The sequence below is a fragment of the Antrostomus carolinensis genome, unplaced genomic scaffold (genome assembly GCF_000700745.2).
Source record: "Antrostomus carolinensis isolate BGI_N321 unplaced genomic scaffold, ASM70074v2 scaffold7110, whole genome shotgun sequence".
NCBI classification, from domain to species: Eukaryota; Metazoa; Chordata; class Aves; order Caprimulgiformes; family Caprimulgidae; genus Antrostomus; species Antrostomus carolinensis.
In genome coordinates, this window is record NW_010286352.1 from 37,323 (window position 1) to 58,942 (window position 21,620).

Below are 21,620 nucleotides of genomic sequence, written 5' to 3' on the forward strand. Positions count from 1 at the left end.
CAAATAAACCCATTTCAGGTGTTTGGCTGTAACCCTTTCACAGCTGTTGCTCTTTATAGCCACTTAGAACAATATTCAATAGTATGCATGCTAAAATCTGAACTGAGACCGAAAATTAAAATACCAGGTAAAAATAGGCAAAGAAAGAACTACAAATCTTACTGGGGGCAGTTGAGCAGTTTTTTCTTCTTGCTGGATTGGGTTGCTGGCTTTATGGATGATAAAAAATATTTTTTATGTTTAAAAAAGGTAGTAAACTTCCTTTGGATTAACAGTATTGTAATCTATCAAACATGAAAGCCACAAAAATACTGAACATTGTTTTTGACATGAGCCCACTGACTCTGCTGGAGCCACATCCATTTATCTTTCAAAGGCTGTGGGTACTCATAATTACAGATTTTAGAGCCAGAGGAGACTGTTTTATGTCCTGGTCTCACCAGGGCAGCAGAACCCTAGAATTTTATCATTAAATTCATTAAAAATGTAGCTTCTAACAGTGGCTGGCTTGCAGTGGGTTGTGGTGAAACAGCTGCTATGTACATAACGGAAACACATCTGTAGACTGAATAGTGTGCGCATGTGGATTCCCCCAGCCTGGAACCATCTAAGAAGCTATGGTAATCCCCACCAGTGGATGCAGTCATACAGATGGCAAATGACTTGCTCCTTACCCTCTTCGGCCCAAATAAATTGTGGTACAGTGTTCTGAAAAACGGGTGTAATTGCATCGATACGCTCCTCCCATTAGGTACTCTATCACCAAACCAATATCAATCAGACTTATCCGATAATCAGGAGGTAAGTTTCCCTGCAATGAAAATAAGAAGGATGGTGGGGGAGGAAGAAATGCTTATTACTGGCATTGTTTATTATACTTTAGAATGGTGTTAGAATAAAACAAATTAAATAGTTAAAAAGAGAAATGTATTATTAGGCTGGTTAATTAATTCACCTTAAAATAGATCCAACCGAAACCTGGATATTCTCGCTTGGAAAGAAGACATAGGTTAAATAAGAAGGTGAAGAACTTGTTGGAAGTAACAGAAGATAATGTCAGTACACAGTACTCGTATTCTTCAGCTGGGGAAACAAGGAACACGACTGCAGGACAAGAAGCACGAGGATGAGTACACTTGAAAGGTCAGGCACAGTTGCTGGACTCTAGTCCTGCAAGATAGCACCTTTTCTGCACCACCTGTCCCCTACAACTCTTGTCCTAGCATCTCACGTCTCTGCTGGCATCTCTTTGGACTGCCTCATCTGCACTGCCAAGGCACAGTGAAGTCATGACATATCATTTGTTCATAGGGCACCAGCTCCTGCGTGTGATCTTACCATCCTGCAGTGTTTCCTTCCCATGTTCCAGGAAAGAAAGGCAGAGGTAAAAGAGGTAGAGGACTACTCTACTCTACTCTAGAGGACTTGCACAGTGCATTAGTTACTATTATGGCTAGCTGCTAGAGGCAGAGAGTCTGTTAGCATTTGTTCTTGGTGTTACAAATAAACACTTATTTTTTTGCTTATATTCCACAACTCATGTGAGGAAAGCATCTGAATGTATGGATGCAAGTATAAAAGTTGTAATAAACAAAATATCTGTGGCTAATCCTTTGGGGTTTTGTTCAAGAAGAAAACTCATTGAAATCCCAACATACGTTACCAAAAACCTCCCTAAGCACAGTAATCTTGCTACCTAATTTCCATTAGTGCCAGGGAGACTGTCTCTCAAGAGGTGCTTGTCACAAGGGTCATCAGCAGGATCCTGGAAAAGACATCTACATACTTGCTCTTCTGCTTCTTTTCCTTTCTTATTCTCTGTTAAATATAATACACATATACAATGTCTTCAGCATATACCTTTTATTTTGAAGGGAAAAAGAATGATAAATATGTCCGCATCTTATTGCCCTCACTTTGTGATCTCCTGAAAATAGCCACACTAATGTTATGAATTCTCCAATATTTACGGCTTGCAAAGCTATGAAGAAAGATCTCAGTTGCTTACAGCATATGAATCTGAGTCTGCTTTTGAGTTAACTGGGCATTTCTGTTCTCCAGTAGCAGTCAGCCTGATGTGATGCTTCACAGGCCAGAACAATTCCAGGGTGGGCTGGTCTCACAGATGTGCTGGTGAAGTGCTTTTAGGGGTCTCTGGCAATCGAAGAACAAAACCCCAGTGTAGGCACATCAGCTTTTTTGTTCCTTCCTGAGAACTCCACAAGGAAAACTCCTTGCCTTACAGGAGGGAAGGGCTAATGCAAAGTGAATGTCTCCAAATGAAAGTTTGCCTCTTTCTCTAAACCACTGCCTCCAAATTGTTCAGCTGAGAGTTCAGTGTGCAGTTCCCTACCAGAAAAGAAGGTGTGATACAGCAAATTGTGAATAGGTCACCGAGATCTGTAGATCTCATTAAGAACCCTGCAGATTTACAGAAAATTCTCTGTCCTATATGTCATTGTGCAAGGTATATGACCACAAATTAAGGGTTGAAAGAGAGATAAATTATCCGTCTGGGAACTGCGAGCGGTAGCCTCGGAAAAAGGCTCTAGTAAAAATATTAGCTTGTATAGTCAACATTGCAGAAGGACCAGGAAATTGTAATTGTTAGCTTCAAAATTTTCAGTGTCCTGTAATAAAATAATTGCATTTTCTATAATGATATACAACACAGATTACAGTTAGCCTGTAGCTCTTTTTACGTGTTCATCAAAAGAAGGATAGTAATTCTCAGGGAGCAATTTTATGACTGCCATGTCTTGCTGGAAATATCTGCATGTCTGCAGATATCTGCCTGGCTTCTCTGCAGATGTGCTTATTAGATTCAGAGAAGAGAAACACTAATGGAGAGCAGATGGCAACTGGTTCTGTGGAAGAGATGAAATAGATGCAAAGATCCTCCTTCCTCTTCTGCTTTGGCAAGGAGGAGCAATGCTTATTTCCCTCCCTGCTCCCACTACACAAACAGCGTGCTGAAAGGTTGAGGAAGGACAGAGGGAGGTAGTGCTGTAGTGTACCATGCCTTGTAATGGGCTGGGATTCAAAGGGACAGAAGATCAAGTAAATTTAGTGGCAAAAGGTGAGCTGTCAACTATCTTTCAGTAACGTCCCTTACATTCTTTTGTACTCTTCCTACTCTTGGCTAATCCGATGGACAGGGGAATCACTGTGATCATATGCAGATATGCATATTAGCTTAGTTTATTTGAACCCAGTCATTTTTATTCTGAACTGTTTAAAGAAAAATAATGTCAATCTAAAAATTAAATCCTTCTAGGTTCTTTTTTGTTTGGTTGTTTTTTTTTCCAAAAATGTTTTTCTGTCCCCAGAATGCTTAAGGCAATGACAGTTTTACTAGAACAAGAATGAAGGCAGTGGCAGAAGTAGGAGTTGTAGCTCCAAGATGAGTTATAGTTCTTCTATAGACTCATGCTGTCTTAGTTTAAGACACTAAAACTGAACGTTTTGATATTAACAAGTGGCAAAAAACCACTTGAGCAATTAAAAACACACAACAGGCATCAGGGTACTGCATGAGTTTCTTGACATAGTTCTTTTGTTTTCTAAAATTTCATACAGGAATTTAGATAAAAAATTTCCAACAGAGTTGCTTTAAAAATAGATGCATCTAAACCTCCCAGATAATATTAAAACACATTATTAAAGAGAACTCACAAATCCATGGCAGAAATATACATTTTATAGACATACATATATGTATGGCTCCATGCTAATGCACAATTACTTTTCCAGAGTGAGCAGCCATAGTAAAGCCAATTAGACCATCCTTGTGAGAGGAGTTATGCATGCGCCATAGCATTTGCCATATCAGCAGACATTTTGAACAGCAGTGAGTCTGCTTGTAAATGAAGCATAGTGGCGCAAGAGGGCCAGAACCCCTTCAAAAATTTGGATGGCCCAATTCTAGAACATCCTAGGTCATCAGGAATGACAAAATAGAAGGTTTTGTCCTGAGGTCCCTTCCAACCCCTACCATTCTGTGATTGTGTGATTTTGGGGTATGATATGTACCACAGTTAATAATCAACTAACCTTTTATTGTTGGGACAAGCTCTTCAGTGCTAATGAATTATTCTTTTGCTGAAGAAACTTCATTTTAAACTGTAGATAGTAAATTATGGTATTTCTTCACTTCATGCGCATTTGCACATTTGCTGAGGAAAAAATAATGCTTTCAAAATTCTGGATGTTGGTTCTTAGTTCTCTGGAAATGTGGACACACAGTAGCAGCCCAAAATAAAGAATTTTGAAAAATTACATCATCCCAGAGTGGAATTAAGATATATTGATTATATATAATTATTGGATTAAGGAAAAAAATCATCTGTTAATGTCTACTGAGCTTCATTAGCTAATTGAGCCAGGGAAGGCTGTTTTAAAAATAACCTGTAGAGGGCAACCTGCACTTACAGACAGGATGCCATGCACGGCCACCAGTTCTTCCTGCTTAGTCTGGATGCATCCGTTTGTATGGTCCAGGGCAGGAACTCAACCCCGAATGTTAAATTCTGTACCCTTGACAGGCCATGTCAAAAAGGCCATGATGCAAACGACGAAGGCAGATTTGTTCCCACATGTAGTTATGGAATTGGGAGGATTGAAACGAGAGATGAGCACAGCTGTCCCTAAAGCAGGCTCTGTATTAAGTACTTTTCTTGTTAATATGTGAAGAATTTAAGTGTGCTCTGATTACTGTAAATTCTTGAAGGTTGTGTCTCCAGGCCTGCACAATATGCTGGCCAGGCTAACAGTCTTCACAGCGATATTTGGAAGTCCAAAGAGAAAAAAAATTGTCGTCTTGTGTGTGGGTGTGCGTGTATGAGCACACATCTGTGTCTGTAAGCTGTGACAAACAGGATGCGGCAATGTGACTTCTGTCACATTTCTACTTTATTTCTGCTTCCAGTTTTCTACTTTATTAAGCAGGCAGGGTGATCTGGTGGTCTTTCAAACAAACAAACAAAAAAACCCCAGTGATTTATACAGCTATGTAATACAATTCTAGTAAATTAAATAATGTTTCTATGATTTGTAAGCATCCATTTTCTATTTCAGAATTCACAATGATGCAGATTTAAATAACTTTTTATAGCATACACCCTTTAAAATAGTGCAGGTTTAAGAATTGGGATACATGCATAAAAAGCACAGAGTATGCATAACGTTTAAGTGTTGTCTCAAGGTGACATGCTACATTTTTTGTATTTATATTTTGTGATACTGTAATTAACTGTGAGAGGTTAGGTATCTGGCATCAAAATATATATAAACTCAAAAAAATATCATCAGCAGTGTGGTCTGATTTTCATGCACAGTGGGCCACTTAACTGTCAAATAGTGATGTCCATTAAGAAGTTATTTCCAAGGTGTTTTCATTTAAACTGTTGTCAGTTCTGCAGACTGATTTACAGCATGATTGACTGGTAAGGGATCTGCCTAGATGGCAGGGCTATGGTGAGCTGTCACTTTTCTCTGTGTGAACCGTGGTTGCTCCTCATCACTGACAAAATGAGAAATACAGCCCCAGAGGTGCACCCAGGCACACTTCTGATGAAGGTGCTAGAGGGCTGCAACAGGCCATTTCTTTTTAAAGCCCTTAACTATATTCTAGTAAGTTTACAGATTGATTTCATGTAGTGGGAATTACTGGAGACTTTAGTTATGGACAGAGGAATGAAAGATGAATTTATGGAAAAATGACCATCACCTAGCATTTAGCAATCACCTTGGAACAAATAATGTAATTAAATATAGTGTAAATTTATTTAATGTCAATATATTTATATATATCTGTAAGTACTGATCATCTTTGCCTATTTTGATGCCTTGTTTAAAAGAGCTCCTTTAAAAATATATCTTTTGTTAGGGACTCAGAAAAAGATATTATTTAGTCACTCAACATGGAAATTCCTATGCCTTCAAATGAGGACTTGGAAAGGTGCACTGGGGGAGACAAGGAATTTGAAAAGGTATGTATTTTAAAATAAGAAGACAGAGGCTGCTTATTTCAAACTCTTATAGGCACATAAATAACATCATATTTAGTAAAAGAAAGAATTCTTGTAACTTGGACTTCAAGAGAAATAGCCAGTCTAAATGCATCCTAGCTTTACTTCACTCCATCCATGGGGATTTGTGCATAAAAGCAGTTTCAGTTTCACACTTTCTGATGGTCACTTAATATACTATATATAATTGAACAATGATGATGCCATGTAACACACCAACCAAAGAAAAACATCAGAACCTCCCTAAACACAGCTACTGACTCGGTGCTACTATTCTGTAGCACTATTTAACAGAAAGATGATATATGAAGATTTGCCACTCCTCTCCCCTAGTTGTCTTCAGTTCTGCTCAGCTGTCAGGGACTGAAGAAATCATCAAAACCTCTACTTTTACAAAAAATCTTCATTCCTTTTTCAATCTTCTATCTAGTCCCATGTACAGAAATCTTTCTCAAGTATGCTACCCTTGAGGCCTGACTTACATAATGTGCAAGGTTGTAATCTGCAAATGCTTTGAGAGAATGTGCAAGCTGATGAGGTCAGTTGCAGACTCAATCTCCTTACTTGATCCATATATTTAAAGGATAAGGGATTTTCACTCATTGCTGCTGTTGTACCACTTTTAATCCAGAACACATTGCTAAAGGTATTTGGTATCTCCTCCCTGTCACTATTCCTTTCTGTGTTTCTGCCCTGCCTTCCAAACAGGTCTTTATAATTCAAGATGCTTGAAATTAACTTGATAAGGGAGCAGGGGGAAGTTCCACAACTTCTTTTTGTATATTTCTGCTGAGGAAGATGGCAACAATATACCACACACCACAGAAGGAGGAACTGTTTCAGCAAACTAGGATCCAGCAGAAGAATAAGGGCTATTTTACAGGCTCGGAAGTAAACTAAAAACATGGAAATTAGCTTTGACAATAGTTGCAGGTATGGAAAAATACAGATAACAGCATAAATCCACATGGTATGTAAAAGCCTACAATTATGCTTGCGGAAGCACTATTAATCAAGCATCTAAAACCACAGAGAAAGCAAGCCAAATAACTTGCTAGTTGTGCTTTGTATGCAAAAAATTTATATTGGGTACATACAAACAGGACATTCTGTAATGGCAGGGGAAGGAGAAGGCTCTGACTGAAAGCTCATGCAAAACAGAGATTGTATCTAGCTACAAAAAGCAATCACAGCATTATCTCCAACCTACCGTCTATTGCATTCTTACCTTTTTGACGTCCCTGACTAGATGATACAGAGTGTTGGATGGTCCATGTCTCTGCAAAGAAGAATAACACAGTTTTGCATTGTCCAAAGACCTCCAAGATGTAAATCCTGAAATAGCTTTCTCATCTTAGTAGTTTAAAAATCAGGCAACCGAGAGCACTTCAATTCTACGGTGTTAGCAATTAAAAAAAATAAAATCAATGACAAGCATTATTTCACCTGACTTCTCTTTTGTATAAAACCATTCTGCAAGAAAAACACAAGAACTGCCATACTGGATGAAAACTAAGGTCCTATATACCAGATTAGGCTCCTGGCATAGGCAAAGCAGGAGCCCAGCTCAACATGCACAGCCTCTGGGAGAGAGTGGAAGGAAAACCAGCTGCTTAAGTGTCAGTCTTCCTGCACTCAGGATCTCCACTTCCATCGTTGATGGCTCAGAGAGCCCCTGAGCCTGACATTGAGTCTGGGCTGTCTCCTCTGAAAGCCACTAACAGCATGCAGTGTGTGAATTTGTTCAGTCTTCATTTGACTCCACCTGACCTGCAAAGCATTCCACAGCAGACTCTCACAATTTCAATTCAACATTATATAGAGAAGTACTTTCTTTCCTGTTGTGTTTTTGACTGATATTTTGAGAGACTTTTATGGGAGGTCTCCTTGGGTGTAACTGATGATAGACCAGACCACTGTGTATGTGCAGTCAGTGTTTCCATACACACACTGCTCGCACTTGCCAACACTTAATTTTATGTAACTCCATCACTGAACATGATGAGACTTTCCTGTGATTCTTCACGTGCTGCTTCAGATTTGCCTACTCTGAGTGATGCTAAATCACCTGCAAACATTCTTCCTTTGGGAGTTACTATTTTTCAGATGATCTCTAAACAGGCTGAAGAGTAGTGGTCCCAGGACAGGGTCTTGGACGACCCTGGTCATTATGTCCTTTTGTGGTGAGAACAGACCATGTATTCCTAGTCTCTGTTTTCTATCATTCAATTAGTTTTTAAACCACAAGTGTCCCTTATCTCCTATGCCCCTTGGCAGCTACATTTCTTTAATAACCTTTGAGGTTTTCAAATATTGTCAAACAGGTTTTGCAAAAACAAGTGGGCCATGTGCAATGTCCTTATTCTCCTGCAAGTTGACTTCAGAAATGGTAATATATTTCTAAGGCTTAATATTTTCCTACAGGAGCTGGGTAAAATCTTTCTTGACACAAAATTGATCACCTTGTCTATTAATTCCATTCTTTATTATATTGTTACAAATTTGCCATGGCAGAAGCCAGATTCACTGGTTTGTAGCTTCCCAGGTCACTGTTAGGGCTTGTGTTGAAATTTGGTATTTTTTAACTGGCCTTGTAATTTTTTTGGTGCTAAGGCTACTATGGATGCATTAGATCATACATCATAATTGGTAGTTTAGGCATTTCACAGCCTGGGTCTTTTGGAATTCTCACAATAATTTAGGGTGATTTCTACAGCTCACAATAAATTTGCTCAAAAAGGCCTTCTTTTAGCTATAGAACTGAAGACTTTCCTCAGACTTACTCCCTGTAAAAACTGGCTTTGGTACAAGAACTACAATGCTTATCTCTGTAGCAAGGAAGCTCACAGGTTTACTGTTCTTAACACACGGACACTAGTTGATAGGCGAAGTTTAAGCTGATCAAAGATCAGATGGGAACCTGTCTCAAGGGTGGCATGGACACCTGTTCCTCTGCATTTTGCTCAAATTTAATGAACTGTTTTCATGTTTGATATCTTTGAAAGACTGACTTCTGGTCACCATCAGTGTGAAACATCTCTGGATAACAGCCCAGTGTGGCAGCTTATGACGGGGCTTTGAAAAGTACTGGCAGAAAAAAACTTTTTGAAAAGGGTTGTGCACCATATCAGTCTCCAACTGGTAGAACTAGCATTCCTAAGAACTAGACAATGCTTTACGATTTTTTTCATACCACTTAAGTAATTTGAACTTATTGGCTTCTCTCAGTAAGCAATGATGATGTGAATCTTGGAATGTGTTTTGCACTTGATAACTCTGAAGCAATTTGAACCTGTACAGTTTTATGTTCGTTTTAAGGGCAAAGATATAAAACTTGCAAACAGGGTTTTAAAAGTCAAAAACTATCATTTTTGACCATTCAGTGAGGACACGGGGAAGACCTTCACTGTAACAGACCTCCTGAAATAATCAGATTTCACCTCTGAATTCAGGATACTATCCCAAGAAGTTTGCTTCTGTTTTAGAGTGGCTGAGCTTAACAGTTGCAAGATTTTTCTGAAACCTTAAGGGCTTATTCTGTCAGGAGTCATATATTGCCGTCCTACAGGTCCTAACTTGCCAGTTACTGTCTTCCAGCCAGTGCCATCTGCCTAAATCTCAGGTCTATCATACTGGTATTACAATGACTTGAAATCAGCTGGTACTGTGTGGGGCTTAATCCATGTTTTACAAAATCCATACAGCAGACTAGGTGGGCAAGACATAACATGTTCCATTACATGAGAGACAAAGCTAAGAGACAATGTGGACTTCTAATATGGAACTTCCTCCACAGGTGTTGGCTGCCTTGTGTATCATCATGTCGTTGGAATATGAGTAGGAGCTAGAACAATGAATATAGAGATAGAAAAATTGCCTTAGGTTGGCCCTACCGTATTGTACAATTCCTCTAGCCGGGAGATGGTGAGAAAACGATGCATGCTTACTCCATTTTCTATGAGTAATTTCACAAAATCCACTCTGTCCAACACCAGTGCATCCAGCATTGCTTGCTCAAGGGAGCCCACCTGCAAAGCAAGTGATTATTTCAGGCCATTCCTGGGCATCACAGGCTGTATCTAGCTGGTCTGGTCACCCTCGCACAAGCAGGGAATCCTGATAAAATTCTGAGGGTCGCTCTGCCAAGCTTAAAATGGGATAATCACAGTTTTAGTCCTTATTAGATTCTCTGATTCAGGTCAGCATTTCAAAAATGGGTGTCAGAACTTTAAGATTAATATATTCTAGGAAATCCAGATTAGGACCATGGAACTGGAACCCAGGAAATTGGTGACCACACCACCACACTATTCACCATCTCATTATTATCTTTATTTCTCACTTTCCTGACAAACATTTTATTTATATTGGGTATATTTGTTATGTGCTCACACAGTCACTTTAGTTCTGTCTTTACTATCTTTTTCCTCTGTTCATGGTATGGAAACTCAGGGAAACTTTGACACCCAGGAAGCAGAAATAGCTCCACAATTAGCATTTCTTTGAAAGGACAAATGCAAGAGGTCTTCCTACGCAACACTTCTTTCCTATCTCTTTCAGCCTGAGGGGGAGTTAGATGGATGAGAAATTATCTCATACTTCCAGCTTTTAGCTTGCAAAATGATTGCAGCTTGCAGCATTTATGCAAAGTTTTGCTATGATGTGGTGACGGAGCAGTAACTACAAGGACAGTTTAGTACCATTAAAATCCATCCTATGTTTTGATGCATACTTATGCTCAATACTGAAGACAAAATAAATAGTCCTGTTCACTCATAACTGAAAAGGCAAGTATTTTTTCAATTAGCTCTAAGGGGCAGCAAGCTCATGAAAATACATTTAAAGCAAGGATAAGCAAGAAGATTTTATTTTTGTTATAATTTTTCCATGAGGAGTTGTAAATGCTCATGTAATGACAGCACACGAAATTTTCAACATGGTGACAAAACAAGTGTCACAGTAATGAATGTTGTGATCCAATTAAACCTTCTGAATGAAGATATGGTGGGTTTTAAGGACATACAGGTAGAGACAGAGTCCTTCTGTTTTTTTGCCATTGTACAAACCGCAACACAAGATGGGAGTTGACTACTCCTTCTCTGCCCCACACAGTGTTCAATAAATCCTCTATTTACAGCTCTCCCACTGCCATAGAAAAGCTCTGTGCACAGTAAGACCCAGGGGAATGGTGCTGGCCAGGGAGCCTGTCTGCACAGCTGGCAGCTGGAGCATAGGATGGTGCAGATGTGAAATTAACACCAGCTCCGGTCTGGAGCCACAGCACTTCTGTGGTAATACTGCTGATCAGCTCTCATGGTCCAGTTGATGACCTCCAATATTTGTGCAGCATATTTTTGATGTCCAGTCATTATAAAATTCAGTATTTGTATATAAAAGCACGTTGCTTGAAGACCAAAAAGAAGTTTTGCCTTTCCTTTAATTTATAGCCTAATATTGTAACATGGCTGTAAACAGATACTAATTTTTCTCAGCTTGCAGAATCATTACTTGATAGTATAAATGTGTTGCTTTCCATCTTTTTAAAGGTGTGGTTTCTCAGTGTTAAGGCATCGCTAGATGTCAGCATTTCCTTGAACCAGCGAACATACTAACATCTCTGTAACATTGACTGGTTTCAGTTCCTATTCAGTTGCTGTGAATAGGAACTTTGTGTTTGGCTGGGAGCATGACTCAGTATATTTTAAATTGTGTTAAAACCACCACTGCCAACAGAGCAGATTTAATGTTGTGTAGTGTTTAAAGTGTTTTCAGTAGAAGATGATGTATATATACTGTACCGGCCACTGTTGCCCGTAAATAAAGATCTGACTGCGGGCGATGTCTACTCTGTTCCAGGCTAATGCTAGGCTCAGCTGGTCGGGAGCAGATGCGTTAGCTCCTGTGTATACAGACAGGGGTGCAGGGAGGAGAGAAGGAGAAAAAAAGAAACAAGACATACTTTAGACTCAGTCAACAGACCACCATGGTAATTCCTCTTTGTCAAAAATCTCACAGATGTCCATGTCATTTCTGCAACTGATCTCACATTAAACCAAAATCAACCCTTCCATTGTCCCTGTGATATGGGTTCTCCAATCTTAATCTATGTTTCTCAGATTGTCTCATAATCATTATATCCTCACACCCCCCTTGAAAAATTCAGTAGGTACACATGATATTGGCAGATGCAACTTGGGCTGAAGTGAACTAGTTCCCCTCCTCTTGGATGGGAGAAGCCAGGAGAGATGCTGATCCAGCTGCAGGAATAGGCACACACACGTATGCACGTGAGCACACTCACGCACACACGTGTGCATCTAGCAATTACAAACAGGTTCAACTCACGCAAACCCCACTGATTTCGACAGTCATGCATTTTGTTATGCATTCCCACCTGCTAAGGTGGGGATCCTGCCGAAGCATAGAATTTCTTCTCTGTCTATTGGCACTGAGGGGTTTTCGTGGGACAAATTTCCCTTCACACAAGCAATATTCATACAAGAAAGCAGGCTATGAAGCTGGTGTCATGGTATAACACATCCAAATTAAATAAGAAACTATGCAGATGATAAGATGGGTTTGGAACTGTTTGTGTTTTAGAAGGGAGCGTATGTTTTCCCCTGTACTTTTAATGGATGCTGTGGGACATTCCTGTCCTGCTGTGCTTTTTTAATATTTCACTAAGGATTTCATGGTTATTAGCTGATTTGTAAAAATAAAACAGCATTTGTGCTTCAGTGTCACAGGGAGAACTGGCCCAAATGAACTGATTAACCATACAAATAAAGGGCCCTTAACTTTTAACTACATAGCTGCTTGTGGTGATTAGGTGATTGTATAAAGGCTCGCTTTTAAAGACCTCATACCTCCACTGTTTTCTTGTCTTTATTAATTCTTATACTGATATAATGGAGTGAGGACAAACAAAAGCTTTTCATTACTTTAAAGCATTTCTCTCCCCATTTCAGTGCTATTCAAAATCACACACTGTTCCCAGCTGGAAGTGGAGGCACAGAAAACATAAAGTGTAACACGCTGGCCACTGAAGTCCCCTGGGAAGGATTAGTTCAGCAGACCTTTAGGAAACTTAGTCTACAGTTTAATTTCATAACTGCCAACTTTGCAGCCAGTTCAGTCTCACGAAACTTTGCCAAACACTTGGCAATATCTACAGCAGTTATTTGGGAGATGGTGGACTGTAGATCATCCATATTACTTTCATTTTATTACAGAAATGCGCACCTACCTTTTTATAGGTAGGTTATGCAAGAGCAGAATCATAGAAAGAGATGAAGAAAAGAAGAAAAAACAGTGAAGAATGTAAAAGACCTTTCTGTGACTAAGAAATAACAGCAACACCCCTTTGCGTAAGACACAGCTTCTCATTGCCATATACTACGACACAGGCAAAAGCTCTCACGAGAGACCTCATGGAGGATGCCAAGAACATCTGAACCTTCTGAGTTTCTTACACAAGCAACAGGCAACAGTCAAGAACAGAAAAAATTTACCTTTGGGAAGGGCAAAAATGTCTTTGCATACCCGCAGTGGGCATGATAGTATAAATTAAGTACAGAGAGTAAATACTGTTCTCCCCCTTTCTGAACCAAAAAACAGATCCTCTCAAAATGTCATTGGATCTTCTCCTTCCCATCCGTGTGCCCGCAGAAGCAAGAGCCTCAGCAGGTGCTCAGGCAAGCTGTCTGGTGAGCAGTGGAAGAGACATGTGGGTGAACTACAAAACCCAGGGGCAGTGATGGCGATCCCACAGCCTGGCACCATTTTGCACATGTGATGAGGAAGCTCCACCTCTTGATTTTCCTAAACTGACTACAGCCTACAGTCCGGGCAGCCAGGGGTGTAGCCTGATTAGAAACCACTTTGGATCACGATAGGATCAGATGGACTTGGACTTGCACTGCCCTCACTTCATCCAAAAACTCAAGCCAAATCATAGGGGCTCCAGGTGATTACCTTCTGACCCCTAGCAGAGAGCTTTCCCCAGTTTGTGTCAAGTGACTAGCACTCCTGGGTCTTTCTGTGCTTTAGGAATGACCCAGCTGCTGGATGAACAGAGGGCATTCTGGTGCATCTGATCACGTGAAAGAGCAACTGGCATGGGGCATGAGGCAGTGGCTGCACCACCAGAAAGGCCCCCAAGCCTACCTGTTCATCAGAATTGTTGTCTTTGAGCATGCTTACTGCTCCATATACTGAGCAGAGGGGAAAACAAGCCATGGTGCAGTCTCTGTCCTTCCCACCTCCCTTCATGGTGTTTAAAGTTGCCAGCAATAGACAAGTTTTCCTGTGGGCACATATGCAGTCCCAGAGATGATGCTCTTCTCAGTGCTTGTTACCATAATGGTTCTTTTCATTGTCTCACAGAGTACTGCAGACATTTGGCAGTTCAAGGAAATGTATGGATTTTCAAGGGGGTTTTGTACTTCAGGTCCAAATCAGCCCATCAGCTAGGATGTAGATGGGACAGCACAGGTCTGCATGCTGGGCTCTGATGCGTGTAGTGGGATGGTCTCCCAGAGTCAGGTTTGTTGTTGGAAAGCCCGTGTATGCTTCTCCTCTTTCCTGTCTTCTCCATGTGATTTTCAGCTTAATGTGCATTACACTAGTGTTACGTAACAGGAGAAGGAAAATAAAATCTATAAAAGTTTGTACAGAGCAGCATATGGGCTGCAGATGCTGTTTCATCGATTTTATTCCAGGATGGACTGATGAATTTTGACTCAAATGAAAAAGAAAGTATTCAGATTATTTCAGATGGAATTCTATCCAGCATTAAGAAGCGAAGATTATTACACTAATATAAAAAAAAACTCTCTAGGACATATGTGAGGCAGGCTTCCCTAAAATACTGCCTCCTTTCAATCATTTCTTTGATTTCATTTGGTTTCACAGAGCATGGATTTCAGTCGATAAGAAAAATGCAAAAAGTGACCTCTCTGAGGACTCATCTTGATCATAAGCATCACTGCTCTTAGATGGCCATCCAGGAGTGCTTGGAATTCTTGCATAGATTCTTCTGGTAAAAAGTCAGATGATCTATCCAGTATCTTGGACCAAAAATGCAATACTCCTTGATGATAAAGCCTAGGACCATAAACTTGACTCTGTACCTAGGTGAGCCAGGGTACACGTCAGACAATGAATGTTGTGCCCTTGCAGGATCCCAGATTACTGAAGAGACAGACTACAGGCTTTTATATACTGGCTAAAGTTTACTGTGATCAATGTAAATTTCTAAAGGATTCTCCTGAAACAGTCTATGACACTTAGTGCTCAGGAATCTGGAAAGCTGAAATGACATTAAACTCATCTATTTAGACAGAAATGGTTGTTGAAGACTCATTTCCATAGTGCTTCTAAGCATGTCGAATCACCATTTTTTAAAAAAGAATTAGATTACCGAAAATAGCAATCTAGATTAACTTCATGCTCTGCATCTCAGCAAGTCTTATGTTGTCTTCTGTTTCAGCAGCTCTTTGGTGAAAAGGCTGTGCTTCCACTGCATTTGCTACAAGCTTCTTCCTGACATTTAGCAAATCAGTTGACAATAACAAAGCTGATAGCAACAACAGCTATAAGGGCAGTAACCAGCTACATGGCCTAACTCTGAAATCCTTCTGTGCCAGTGATTTCATAGTTGGCAAACCATCATGCTGTTTTACAGGACCATCTGATAATACTTGATGGCTGTTCAGTAAGCATGAATTGTGACTTATTCACAGGCTGGAAAGTATGCAGAGACATTAGATCTGCATTAGCCTAATATGGCTTATCTCAGAGGGTTACGTGGAAGTAATATTACACTATGCATAATACCACACAGCGTCTCTTTTCCAGTTTTAACAATTGTGCTGGTAAGGCTTTTGGAGCACCAGCTGAAACATGGCTGGTGCTGCTTGTGTGCAACAGACATTGCAACAGCTTCGTGAACTGGGATCTTTGATGCCGCTTCAAAACAATTATATTTTAGAACATCGCCATATGCTGTCTTTAACTTCCCTGTCAAATGCCTTCTGCTCAATTAGCAGCTGCAAAAGGACAAAATCCGTTACTGTTTGAGTTCCAACTGTTCAAGTTAAGACAGCACAAACAGTTAAACTGTATCAATAAATTTACTTTCTACAAATACACGCAATTAGAAACTTACTTCCCACATTTGCATATCTGTCAAAAAAAAAAAAAAAAGAATTCACAAGCCATATGCTGTTGTGACATCCATGCAACGTAAATTGATAACCAGTTTGGATGTCATTCCCTCATTTATTGGTGATAATTTCCAAGAAAGACAGATCTGCTCACAAGATTAAACAAGTGACTCATGAAAACAAACAAGGAAATAATTTCTCATATTCAGTGCAGGGTCTGGGCCTTGTGGAATATCCCGTCCAGGAGGGTTCCTGCATTGGCAGCGTGCCTGATAGGGGTTTAAAAAGAGATTAGCTCATTGAAAATTTTAAACAGCAAGCAGGAAAAGATACTCCATGTTTCCCAGTCCTTGTTCTCCTCCTACTCCCTGAACAAATCAATCACACCAGGTGGGATTAATAATTAGCTGGTATGCACCTTGAATACTGACTAGCAAGAACAGTAAAATCCTCACCAGTGAGATGGAGAAAAAGTAGCCAATAATGACACGAGTTTCATGCTTTTCTCTGCTCCCTTCTCACACTGAAGTGCTGAAGAGGTGAGAAAGATTAATTGCCAAATCCAAATTTATGAATTTCAAGATAATTCAGACATAGTCTTCAAATCTGCTTACTAGTAAATCAATAGACAAGTGGTTAGCATTGCTACCTTAGATTTCTTGATTTGATGAAAAACACAACTATCCATCAGTCTGATTGGGGTATATTTACAGAAAGGCAGTATTTCTCTCATGGAATCACAGAACGTTGTGAGTTGGAAGGGACCCACAAGGATCATCAAGTCCAACTCCTGCCCTAGCACAGGACAATCCCAAGATCCAGACCATGTGTCTGAGGGCACATGTTGGCCAAATGCCTCTGGAATATTGTCAGGCTTGGTGCCATGACCGCCTCCCTGGGGAGCCTGTTCCAGTGCTCCACCACCCTCTGGGTGAAGAACCTTTTCCTAATGTCCAACCTAAACCTCCCCTGGCACATCTTCCTGCCATTTCCCCTGGTCCTATCATTGGTCACCAGAGAGAAGAGATCAGCGCCTACCCCTCCTCTTCCCCTTGTGAGGAAGTTCTAGACCACAATGAGATCTCCTCTCAGTCTCCTCTTCTCCAGGCTGAACAAACCAAGTGACTTCAGCCTCTCCTCATACGGCTTCCCCTCTAAGCCTTTCACCAATTTAGTGGCCCTGCTCCGGACACTCTCCAGTAGCTTTATATCCTTTTTATACTGTGGTGCCCAAAACTGCACCCAGTGCTCAAGGCGAGGCCACACTAGTGCAGAGTAGAGAGGGACAGGGTGGGCCAGAACATTTGTACAAAGATATAGCATGAATAAGGAAAACTGACTTGCCTGAGACAAGAGATCTCATCTTTGCACACATCAGTTGAAAAGTTATATGGACTTTCATTCCTCATGATCAGAATGCTCAGATTAAGAAGAGGCATCTGATAAATCTAATCTTGAGTACCTTCATAATCAGAAAGTGTTGAGGAGTAGGGAAGATGAAGTTTAAGTTTTAGTTCCTCTGGCTCTTGAGCAAGACACAAGTCCTACTGCCAGCAACAGATTATCAAATCAAGATTGTCAAGCAAGCATGAAAGGAGATATCTAAATTACCTACAGAGATTCAGGCATCTTCTGAGCTAACAGAAGTTCACTATGATGTCTTGCACTACTGTTTTGAAGAAGGAAGGTAATTCTGTTTTGCTAAGGAGATGACAGGACCAATTAGGCACTTACAAAATGGATATTCCAGATCAGAGAGAACTACACACGTATCCAGACTGCAACCATAGTACAGTTGCCATGTAAATACTGCAAAAGAACTTTTCAAACAGAAGAAAATCCCTCCCAGGCCTATGATTTATTTTCTTCAGCTTCCAAGAGACAGCTTTCAAGGTGGTAAAAGACTCCAGGGATCTGTGTTGGAATTCAGACCTTGAAAATGTACCTTAAAAAGTGGAATCACAACTTTAAGACAATCTGTATCTTACTAACAGAAATCAAGAGCAGTAGTTGCAGTGATTGTTTTAAGAACAAATGTGAAGAGAATACACTTTACACTAAGGGGAATGAAGAATCCAGTCATATTTAAGATAAAAATGAAATCTGCATTTAAAACATTTCCTAAGGATAGAAAAGATGAATTTGGTGATAGATGTAATTCCTGTTCCTTGCTTTGAATTAATTTATTTTCCCTTTCATCACCTTGATTTATATTGTTTCTGTGTGAAGATGTCCAAAATGCCTTGAGATTTAATTATGCAGATGGCTAAAACTCATTACCTTAGGGTAGCAAGCAGCAAAATAGTCACGTTACCTGCAGGACAAACAACTGGTGTTTTGATTGAAATGAGTAAAAGAAGTGGAGAAAGAAATACTGCAAAAGCCTAGAGAAACAAATGCTACCAGAACAAAATTATGCCAGTTCATTTCCTTGTCTGGTAGTTATCAGCTTGCAGTGATACTTTTAAAGTAGCCAGTGCTTTTTTACTCCTGTTCAGACTTTTTAAAAAAATGATTGAAGTAATATTTTTGAAATGGGATTAATAATTGTGTAAAAGGTAAAATACTATTTTGCTTGGTTAGGTTAAAGTTACTCAGGCCTTCTCCCTTTTCTCTTCATACAGCTTTTGTGAGCCTGCACAGGAAGAAACTGAGAAGAAAACTGAGCCCTGGAACAAGCAAGAATAATTCCAATTACCTTTTGAATACCCAGTAAATCTTATGAAACTTTTTGTTATTACTCAAATTCAGGTCTGCCACATGGCATTATTTATCCTCTTATTCAGGCTTGGCGGTGGCAATAGCATGATGATAACTGCTCATGAAGCATTAACTTTCCCCAGTCACCTTTGGAAGTCCATTCCCTAATGTTTCTCAGATTGTTCTTTAAAATTGTTTGGTATGTCTTATTCTCTGTTTTTAAAATCATTATCACCTGTACTACATAGAACAAAACAGCCTAGACAGCAACAAGATGACCATGGTGAATGATACATGCAATTTGTGAAAATCCTGTTTGGGGAAATACCATATAAATGGAGGCTTAGAACCTCCCAACCCTTGCTTAGGTGAGGAATCCTTCACTGGCTAAGTGCATGTGCTTCAGAGCCTTTAAAATCTCACCTGTTTCAGTATTTGCAAGCAAGTTTTAAATTACCTGATAACATATTTTGAAGGGAGCCAAGCTAAATGGTGTGTCTGCAAGACCAGGGTTTATAATGGATTCTAGCAACAGCAGATTTATTGTAAGACAATCTTTTAAGAATATAAATGTAACATTTAACAGCTTAGTAAGATTTAGCAACCTACAAAGTTTAAGATTAAAACCCTACCACCCCAATAGCTGAGTTCTTAGTTCTAACAGTGGAGACTAGAAGGAATCCCACACAGTCCCCAGACTTTCCTAGGATGACTTACAGACAACACTTTGACAGTAGTGCCAATTTTATCTACAGGGAGATAACCTCCTTTTGGATGGTCTACTCACCACCAAGGCAACCTAAGCCTGAGAAATTATTTGGCTGTCTTCTAAGGAGTATTAATCTTCTCAAGTAACCAGTGGGGGGTCACCACTGATGTTTCTTGTGACACATTAGTGATTGTGGGTGGAGAATAAAAATTCAGAAAGGAAAAACAGTAGCTATTTAAACATTAAAGAAAGAGCTGGATTTGTATAAAGCAGTTAGAACAAAAAGTATACTTCAATTTCACGGTATAAATTTACCATCTCGATACAGTAGGTATTGTCAATAAATGCAGGTTTCAGCACAGCAGAGACACAGAGTTAATCCATTTGGATTGATACAGACTCACTGTGGAGTGAAACTCCATTACCTTTCAATAATGCTGTCAGGATAGCTAAATCAATATCCTGGTGTCCTTCTGATCCCATGCGAAATACTGTGATCTGAAATGTTAAAAGACAATAACATTATTGAAACCAGGGTAATTTTTTAAAAAATAAATTAAATCGGGGCAGCATCATTTGGATCTCAGACTGTCCTGATGGCCACAAGATGATCTGACTTTATACATTTTATGAGAAGCTTATTAGATAGCTATTTTTAATGAGATAAAATTTGCTAAAGGTAGAGATTGTATTAATGAGCATATGGAAAAAAAGGCTTCAGTGATACTTACAGGGTGAAATTAGAGATGAAGGAATGTTCTCATATTAGAGTGTACTGGGTCTGGCTGGGATGGAGTTGATTTTCCCCGTGGCAGCCCTCAAGGTGCTGTGTTTTGTACTGGTGGCTCGAGGGGTGTTGATAACACCCCAGTGTTTTGGTTACTGGTGAGCAGTGCTAGCACAGCACCAAGGCTGTCTCTCCAACATTTACCCCCCCAGTAGGCTGGAGGTGGGGAAGGTCTTGGGAGAGGACACAGCCAGGACAGCTGACCCAAACGGACCAAGGGGATATTCCATACCATATGACATCTGGTCAGAAATAAAAGTCAAAAGAACAGAGGGGAAAGGAGGAGGCATTCGTTACTTCCGTTTGTCCTCCAGGAACCGCAACGTGTACGAAAACCCGGCTTCCCGGGAAGCGGCCAAACATCGCCTGCTGGTGGGAAGTGAGAATAAATATTTTGTTCTTTTGCTTCTGGGTGTGCAGCTTTGCTTTGCTTCTGTTAAACTGCCTTTGTCTCAACCCATGAGTTTATTTTTTTGTGTTCCATCTTATTTTCTCCCCTCCCCATCTTACTGAGGAGGGGGGTGATAGAGTGGGCTTTGGTGGGCATCTGGCATCCAGCCAGGGTCAACCCACCACATAAAGTAACACTAGATTTAGTGTTCCTAATACATTATTAGGAGAAATTAGGTGTATTACAGGTTGTGGGCCTAATTTATGGCATACAACATTGAACAAATATTTTTGACTAAAATTAACAACCTACTCAACCTCATGATTTTATATAGCAGAAAGTTAGATCAATAATCTAAGAATCAGGCTTCTAACAGGTCCAGAAACATCTTTAGACATGTGTGGCCATTGACCTACCACTATAAGATATAAGCTTCAAGGCAGTGAGGTGAGATACACAATTCATACAGAATAAGAATGAATATAGTGGGGGCAATTCTTTCAAGCCTTTTTCACTCTTGGTTAAGACTGCACTGAAACGCATAGAAGTGTAAATCCCCTCGCTCCTTTTGTTGCTATGGCAATAGCTGCTCTTGGGCCTCTGCTTCTTGTGAAGCAACTGAGACTGCAGCTTTTTATTAACGTCCTTCCATTGCTAATAAACCTATGTCATAATTTTGATCTGAATGCCTGTTACCTGTTTTACTTGTTCCTTTTACCAGTACAGACTGCATCAATCTTTTTTTTTTTTTTAATTGATACCTTTAGTTAGGAATTGTGTAAATATATTTTACACACATATTCAGCAGCATATGTGTATTGGGTTTGCGTGGCAAGGT

General features: G+C 39.9%; 1 protein-coding gene across 1 annotated transcript in view; it reads right to left on the bottom strand.

The window, feature by feature from the left end:
• The window catches only part of LOC104522639 (transient receptor potential cation channel subfamily M member 3-like), a gene marked incomplete at its 3' end in the record, with an annotated part of 57,465 nt that extends 36,711 nt beyond the window's left edge, over nt 1-20,754 (bottom strand). The window contains 8 exon segments of the mRNA XM_029084293.1: nt 675-715; nt 718-811; nt 956-991; nt 7,258-7,308; nt 9,923-10,057; nt 11,828-11,928; nt 20,030-20,102; nt 20,689-20,754. Of these exon segments, the coding sequence (XP_028940126.1) occupies nt 675-715; nt 718-811; nt 956-991; nt 7,258-7,308; nt 9,923-10,057; nt 11,828-11,928; nt 20,030-20,102; nt 20,689-20,754 (597 nt within the window).
• Nucleotides 20,755-21,620: the final 866 nt, after the last annotated feature.